The sequence below is a fragment of the Marmota marmota genome, unplaced genomic scaffold (assembly GCF_001458135.2).
Source record: "Marmota marmota marmota unplaced genomic scaffold, marMar, whole genome shotgun sequence".
In the NCBI taxonomy this organism is placed as follows: Eukaryota; Metazoa; Chordata; class Mammalia; order Rodentia; family Sciuridae; genus Marmota; species Marmota marmota.
In genome coordinates, this window is record NW_026000005.1 from 36512907 (window position 1) to 36521560 (window position 8654).

At 47.1% G+C, this 8654-nt stretch overlaps 1 protein-coding gene across 2 annotated transcripts in view; it reads right to left on the reverse strand.

Annotated features, from left to right (window-relative positions):
* Positions 1–1171: 1171 nt before the first annotated feature.
* LOC107138725 (aspartyl aminopeptidase) overlaps positions 1172–8654 on the reverse strand; it is an 11961-nt gene continuing 4478 nt past the window's right edge. Inside the window, exons 9-15 of one of the 2 annotated variants that reach the window (XM_015481433.2) lie at positions 8317–8394; positions 7299–7382; positions 6120–6280; positions 5740–5779; positions 5533–5634; positions 1653–1820; positions 1172–1317 (exon numbers count right to left, since the gene is read on the reverse strand). In XM_015481433.2, the coding sequence (XP_015336919.1) occupies positions 1267–1317; positions 1653–1820; positions 5533–5634; positions 5740–5779; positions 6120–6280; positions 7299–7382; positions 8317–8394 (684 nt within the window). In that variant the 3' untranslated portion in view covers positions 1172–1266. The remainder of the gene's footprint in view (positions 1318–1652; positions 1821–5532; positions 5635–5739; positions 5780–6119; positions 6281–7298; positions 7383–8316; positions 8395–8654) is intronic. The other variant, XM_048808591.1, reaches the window with a different exon arrangement.

Genomic DNA, 8654 nt, shown 5'->3' on the forward strand with positions numbered 1-8654 from the left:
GGACAAAATATCTTTATTTTATTTTTGTGTGGTGCTGAGGATCGAATCTAGTGCCTCAGGCATGGTAAGCTAGCGCTCTACCTATGAGCCACAACCCCAGCCCAGGGGGGTTGGTTTATAAGCAGACTTTGACTTAATTTCTTTGGGGATAATCCTTTTTCCTGATAGTGTGCTGTCAAGTGATAGCAGGGACTAAGAAGAGGAGAAGGATGATAAACATAGGTTCCTAGAACTTCTTGCAGCTCCTGGAAGGGGTTGGGGAGGGTGGGGAACAGCCTAGGCAGCCCAGTGCAGCTCAGAAGAAGCCTAATGCTAATCCCAGAGACCCTAGAGGGCAGAGCTGTGCTCCCAGACTACCCTGGGAATGAAAGAAGGGGAGAGCACTGAAGCCATAGTCCAGGGGACGGGAGGGCTGGGGTAAGAGAAGTGACCTTCTAATTGTGACCCATTGGCCTTCACCCACTACTTTAGGCATGTGCCTAAGATACAGAAAAGAGGTTTTAAACAGGACTCTTAGCAGCTCCCAGGAGCCATGGCCTCCTCTACCTGCATCCCAAGCCACCCTGTGCTCTGGTCCCAGAGGTTCATGCTGATATACCTAGCCTAGTTATCTCATTAGATCAGAAGCCAGCTTGTCACAAGTTATGAAGGATTCATTTCTGTTTTCTGTAAAAATATCAGGATGTCTGTATGGCCTGGCCATTAGTTGATGTTGTAAAGCTGATTGGAATGCCTGCCCGTGCCCTGAACTCACCCATGTCCGGTTTTCCCTGACCATATAACAACCCTTTCCTAAACCTTAGTGACGCCTCATAAATTCTGGCCTTCCCTGGCCGGATAACGACACTCTCTGAGTCTCTAAGATCTCCATAAATTCTGATGCCGGGGCCAGCAAAAATGTAAACTTGTGTTATGCTCCTCAGAGTGTTGTTATCTGTAACCCCCCTTTGTGTAACTTTTTGGGCTATAAAACTGGGCCACAAAGAAGCCTCGCTGCTGTCCTTGGCTCCCACGATTTTGATGGGCAAGGCAGCCCGGCCGGTCGAAATAATAAGCTTGCTTTAATTTGATTTTAATTGGAGTCAGTGGTCTTTTCTTGCGTCGTGGTCTAACAATGCCAAGCTCAACCCTTACCCCTACAGTCTCTGAATAAGCACAACATAGCATAGCGTGAGTGAAAAATCCACTTTAATAATCCAGCTTCAGCTCAGCTGAGACTTTCTCTCTCTGGTAAAAGGGGTAGAAGAGAAGTCTTGTCAAGAGCCTTCAATCCACTACGAGTTTACGGCTCAGAGTGGGGAACAGCTCAAAGAAGCCCTACAACAAGAGGCAACATGGGATTTGGAATTAGTGAGTGACCAGATGGAGGACCCCATCCTCACCTCCTAACAACATTAGCCCCAGCAAGAGACTTCACCTGTGCTTGAAAGCTGTCCCTTCTCATACCTCATCCACTCCCCATCCCCTTGTTTTCTTCAGGGAATGGTCAGGGTCCCTGAGCCTTGAGAAGTAGGAGGACACTGTTTCCCTATGTGGTAGCACCATGGCAACCAGTCCCTATCACCTAGGCCAGCCATTTAGTGCTGCTGCCCCAGCAACCAATCCAGGCACTAGAAGGGGAAGGAGCCCAGAGACCTTGTGGGTGGGAGTACCTTGAAGAGGGTCAGGGTCTGGAGCACTCCTGTGGTGCAGGCTGTCTCCCGGATGGAGTGCATGGCCAGCTGGGGGCTGCCTAAGTCCAGCACCCGCAGCCCCAGCCGAGAAGCCAAGATAGGGCCAATGGTGGTACCACAGGAGACGTCATTGCGGACCATGAAGTCCTGGAGAGAGGAGGAAGGTCGTGAGCCATGTGCACTATATGCTCACTAAGGCCAAGGAGGAAGCCACCTTAGAACTACAGGGTTGGAAGGGCCTGAGAGATGGTTCACTTCTGCCCCTTGGAGCATGAAAGTTACCAGTGTGAAATCACAAAGCCAATACTAAATGGCAGACCCCAGAGGACAAGCTATTCTGAATTGGTCCCATTCTATTTGCACTGCCACCACCCTCACTTCAGTTACCATCATCTTACCTCCCATATTCCATTCCCCACAGAGCAGGCAGGGGATTTAAAAACTACCTATCCTTGTCACATTCATGTATACCATCACCCCCCACACACACAAAAGAAAAATCACTCAGTAGTTTTAGCATTTAAAAAATAAGCTGTTACCATTCTGAAACTATTTTCTTCGTATATGTTAAAGAAGAAAACATAAGGAAATCATAATATAATGCTAGATACACCAACATATTCAGAAGGCTGGCAATGTAGCTCAGGGATAGAGCACACACTATGCCTGAGGGCCTGGGTTACAGCCCCATCACCACAAGTAGGAAAATTTCAACCAGGTATGTTAGGTGCATGCCTGTGGTGCCAGCTACTCAGGAGGCTAAAGCAGGACGACTGCTTGAGCCCAAGAGTTTGAGACCAGCCTGGGCAATATAGGGGGACCAAATTTCAAACAAATAAACCAAAAAAGATTTTCAGCGTAAGAGAGAACAGAATTATAAGATCAATACACTAAGTGATAGCTATTTTAATTTTTGAGTAAGAATTACAGTATTAACTTATGACTTGTAAAATACATCTATTTTTCTAGCTCTTTTCATGGAAGTGATCTCTAAGAACTGTCTCCTTGCCATATGCGGTGGCATATTGTAATCCAGGGACTTGGGAGGCAGAGGCAGAAGGACTGCATGTTCAAAGCCAGCCTCAGCAACCTAGCAAGACTCTGTCTCAAAATAAAAAAAAATTAAAAATGGACTGGAGATGTAGTTCAGTGGTAAAGCACCTTTGGGTTCAATCCTCAATATCAAAAAATAAAATGAAAGAGAAGAAAGAAGGAAAGAAAAGAAAAAACCATCTCCTTTCCTCCATCCAACAATGAACTCTTGGTGCGCACCCGGACCTTAGTCTCTAATACCATTTTTCACCCAAAGCAACTAAGTCAGGGGAGCTAACTTCACAAGATGAGCCTATTATTTAGTTTTTTGTTTTTCCTTTGTGTGTGTGTGCTAGAGATTGAACCCAGGACTTCATGTATGCTAAGCGTGTACTCTACTGTTGAACTACATCCTCAAACTCAAGAGTCTAAAATTTCTTATGTCAAGAAATAAGGATGGGGCTGGGGCTGTAGCATAGTGGTGGAGCATGTGTGAGGCACTGGGTTTGATCCTCAGCACTACATAAAAATAAATAAATAAAAATAAAGGTATTTTAAAAATAAAAAAGTAAGGAAAATTTCAAGAGTCATATCAGATGGGCACAGGAGTTACATTGAAAAGGCTCCCACTGGTCAAAGTTATGACAATTTGAACATCAAATATTATAATTATAGTGGACTGGATCACAAAAAAATCAATGAAACTTCATGATTCTGATAGTCATAAAAGGAAAAGAAACCCTTGTCACCATTCATGAAGGTGACATTTGGGATGACACCTCACCTTGAAAAGAGCTTATTAGTGGGAAAGAATGAGCATTTATCCTGTCTTCTCAGTAGGAATTAAACTTCACAATAAGCAAATAGCCCTAATTGATAAGGGAGAGGGGCTCCAGAGATGAAAGAAAGGTGGGTGTGTATGGATGTGTGTGTGGGGGTATGGGTGTGTGTGTGTGTGTGTGTGTGTCATTTTTCAGTAAATTCCAATGTAATTATTGATTTAGACAAGGATTGTCAATTGGTGTTAAAACCATTAGCTGTCTGATGGGGAACTCACAGCTTATACAACTATTATACAGTCAGGGGAAGAAAACCACCGTGTGACAGGAAGATTAGAGAGTGCCCTCAGTCCAGTGGTGAATCCTAGTATCGCTCAGGGTGAACCCAGATATTATGTGTGTGGTACAATATGAAGGGGACGTGGCCATGATGTCTTGATATCATTAAGTCTTTAGATATAAATTCCAGTTTATAGAAAATTCAGGGTTTAGAAGCATAAGCATGACAACATGAAGAAGCAAGAAAAACAAATCCAGAAAGTGAGACATTACATGAGGTATCACCTCATGAATCGGCTTGATTTCTTCAACAAGCCAATATTATTTTTTTTATAAGGGTGGGGTGGGGGTAAGGGGGCTATGCTAGATTAGAAAATATTTAAGTGACATATAAGCCATATATAATACCTGGTCTTGAACTTGAAACCAGGGTGGACCAAACAGTTGTAAAGAATATTTTGAGGATGAGAAGTAAATTGATTGAAACAAAACTTTACCGAAATGGGAAGGTAGAGATATGGAGTGAAAACAGGTAGCAACAAATATAGATCCAATACAATTTCATTTTTAAAATGTGTGTTAGTTCATGTATAGAAAAACAACTGGCAGAATATGTATAGATCTCTGGGGATTCACGTATTATTGTTTCTGACAATTTGAACATCAAATATTATAATTATAGTGGACTGGATCACAAAAAAAATCAATGAAACTTCATGATTCTGATAGTCATAAAAGGAAAAGAAAAATTGATATTTTCTAATTTTCTAAAGTATATATGTCCTGCTTCTGCATAAGCTACAAGAGAAAAATCTCCCAGTGTCTTTGCACTGCCTTAGAATAAAACCCAAATGCCCTTCCATAGCCCCTGAAGCCCTGCATGACTAGCTGAGGTGGGCTTCTCTCCACTACTCTTGCTCTCCCCTGGCTTTCTCTCCTACTAGACCAAGCTCATTTTTGTCCCCTGTCGACTTTCAACTTGCTCCCTCTGCCTTGGATGCTCTTCCCCAGACCCACCCAGAGCTGCTTTTCCTAGTAGTTGAACATCACTTCCTCTAACAGGCCTTCCTGAGAATGAAATCACCTGCTCTCCATGGGACAGGGTAGGGACACTGCAGCACTGAGCTGGGAGTCAGAATGCCAGGGTCCTAGTCCTGATTTCACTGAAACTTGCTTGCTATATTTGTCACTGTCCTGCACTGAGCTTGGTCCCTGACACACAGATAGATAAAAAATATATGGAAATATATGTGTATGTATACACACACACACTCTCTCTCTCTCTCTCTCTCTCTCTCTCTCTCTCTCTCTCTGAGAAAAAAAGGACTAGATGGATGATTTAAGGGAAGAGGGAAAATGAGTAGTTGGGGTCTCAGGCTACCCAAGCCCCAGGAGGAAGTAAGGGTGTATAAGAGAGACACGGGAAGTGAGGATGCTGTGGGGAAAAAGGCAAGACTAATCCACAATGTGCCAGAAGCATACTGAACCTTTAAGCCTCATAAAAATTTAACAAAGTAGGCATCATTATCACCCCCACTTTATACGTGGGAACTGAGACTCAGCCAGCCTAGGAGACCAGTCCAAATTCACAAGGCTAGCTCCATAGCAAAGCCAGCACGGTCTGTATCCAAAACTCCCATTCTGCCACGTACTGGGATACCCCTCCACCAAAAGCCATGTACCAAGAGCCCTGCTCTTTGGGGGCCCACTGACTTGTGTCCCTACCCTGCTCCCTCCATCACACCTTCCCAGGCAGGGCCTGCCCTTACCTGCAGGGGCACCCCAACACTGTTGGCCACCTCTCGGATCAGAGCCTCTGAAACTGCATTGGAGGAATAGCGCTGCTTGCTGTTCACCTTGATTACAGGGCCCTGGGGAGAGTCAGGGGGAAGCAGAGATGGTGGTATGCTCAGAAGGAATGAGATGAGGCCCAGGGCCAGCCAGGGCCCCGCATCTCAAAGAAGAGAGCATCTCACCTTGTGAAATAAAGGCCGGTGGTTCTCCTCATGCTTGTCCCTGTAAGAAACAATAAGGGCCAGGATGGCGCACAGCAGTGGGCCTGTCAACACCCACCACCCTTCCTGGGGCAGAGAAGGGATCACATCATTCTTTCTATCTCACTCAGTAGGACCTCAGAGTCACTCTAAACACAGCTTACCATGCAGCCTCTAGCATAGAGGGAAAGGAGTTTGTAATAAAGCCTATTCAACACACCTGGGTTAGGCATCGAATGACTTTGACCCCCTTGGAGCACCTCCAGGCAGAATGAGGATGAGGAAGGGGAAGGGGAGGGGGACAGGACATCCAGGGCTGAGCCTGGGTCTCTGTGTGAGGACTGTCTGTACAGGAGACTCACATGTAGTTGGGATGCACAGCATGGGCCATGTCTGCACTGATCATGAAGGACTTGGGAATGGCTTCCTCGAAGGCTGTCAGGTGCTGGGATGAGGATGAGATCCGTCGCAGCACCAGTTCTGTCAGCAGAGACTGTGCTCCCTGGGCACTCTCTGAGCCCACCTGGGGACACAGAGACCTGACTCTGGGAGTCTGGACATGGGCCTGAGCCAGGTGGCCAACAAGAGAAGTCCAACATCCACATTAGCCCAGGACCTGCTTAAGTTACTGGGTGGGTTAAGGGGGTCCTCAGCAACGTCTCCAACCCTGGATCATTACTGAATTCCTGATAGTGGGCTGGGGCCAAACTAGTTTCCAGTCACTTATAGGCTAGAAATAGCACTTACTGATGGGTTTTCTGTACTGACTTCTCTCTCCCCTACCACTTACATCTGGGGCTCAACAGAGGCACCCCAGCACAGTGATCAACATCCCTTTATGCATATGACAGAGACTGCTAACTATCCATAGTTATCTTTTATAACAGAACACCCAAGCTGTAACTAAGCATCTAACTACCTAGCTACAAATGACATTCCCAGCCTCCCTTGCAGCTTAATATGGCCATGCTAGTTCCATGCTCATAAGCAGTGATGAATGCCCACCTTGCAGGGCACAGGCATCCATCCCCTCTCTACCCTCCTCCCTTCCTGCTAACAATGTAGAGATGATGGTAAAAGTTCAAACTGCTACCCTGAATCCTGATATGGAAGCCAGGTGTGTGGGATGGCAGAGATCTGTCCTGAAATGCTAACACTGTTGGACAGTTACATAGGAGAGAATTATCTCACTGTCAATTTCTACTACAGCATCTCCAATTGCAGCCTAACACACACATGCAGCACAAAGACCTACTATTTACTGACTCCTTGGGCTGCAAGGATGAATTGAGCAGAATGAGCCCAGTTGAGTAATGAGCTTGTCAATTGGCACAGAGGGATGTGGAAGATGGGTCACACTGGAAGAAGCAGATATCTGCTGAGCCAGTAGGGGACACCAAGTGCTAAAGAATCATGGGCAGCACCCCCACCCCCATTTCTGAGGTCTCCAGAATAGCCCTGGATCATGGTAGATAGGTGTATGGCACAAACTGGCTGCCAAAGACTCCACAGAGGGGCCCTTCCTCAAGCTCTCCACATACCTCTTCATTATCATAGAGTGTGATCATGCGCACGTTGGGCTCCATGGCCAGGGAGGAAGGGGCTGCACAGGAATCAATCAAGGCCTGGATGGGCAAGAAAACAAGTGCATCATTCTTGCCATTCCTTCTTCCCCAGCTTAGCCCACCAGAATTTGGGAGGCGACACTCCGTTGTCCATGTTCCCTCTGAGGGAAATGAGTTAGACTCCCACTGGCCTCCTCTCTTAGGGCCTGGCAGAAGGAGTGGTGGCAAACTTTCCAACCAGGATGGAGAAACCATCATCAGGGTGCTCCCACCCTTCCCCCACAAAAGGCAGGAAGAGGATGTCGAAGGTAGAGAGAAGGAGGTAAGATCATAGTGACTTTGAGCTTCACAACACATGGAAACCCCGTAAACTGCTCGGCCTCAGTTAACAAACTGAAGTCCGGAGGGGTGATCATGACCCCCGGCTGTCTGGCTGCAGAAGCGGATGCAGTCCGCAGATCTGCCTCTGGTCTCCAGTCACAGGATGGGCAGAGAAGGAAGGGTTGAAGAGGGCAGAGGTAGGAGTGAGGGCAAGAGGAAAGAAAGAGGCCTGACTGGGATGAAATAAAGATAGGTAAAATGAAGGAGACCAGAAGGAAGAAAGACAGCCCCACCAAGATCCCAAGTAATGGAGAGAAGGCTAAGTGGGCTCAAGCCAGGAACATGATGGGGAAGTGGAAGGAGGCGGATGATATTGCCTGGAAGGGTTATTAACTTGAGGGAAAGCAGCAGAAACAGAGTTAGGAGAAGATACCACAGCACCCTAAATAGGAATTTATTCAGCTTCCCCTTACCTCAGCCCCTGACTCCAGGCCAGTGCAAGGACAGGGGCCATGGGTAAGGATGCCAGGGGTACAGTCTTTGGGCCCCTCCCTGTGGTCTACTTCAGCAGACTGAGAGCACGGCCAGGGCCTCTCTTACCACCTGTTGGAGCTCGAGATCATCCCCCCAACTGTTGTGGAGTGTGAGTGCCTGGAATACCCCAGTTCCTCACCTGCAGGGCACAGAAGCAGCTGTGCAGATTGTCCAGCCGAGGGGCAAAGATGAACTCATCGTAGGCTCCACCCAGGACCTAGACACACAGGACAGGCAGCCTGACCTAAGTCTCCTCCCTGACTCACTGGCTTCTGCTCCCGAGGGCCTGAGCTGAGCCAGCCTCCTCAGGTTCTTATGCAACTATTCCCTGGCCCCAGCTTAGGGCACTGTTCTCCTTGCTATGCAGATTCAGCAGAGAACGCAGGATAGGGCAGGGCTGCCTAGAAGGGAAGCGCTGTACTCCCTGACCTCTTCTAGTGGGACAAGAAAAGGGAAAAATGGTCGGAGGGGTGGGGG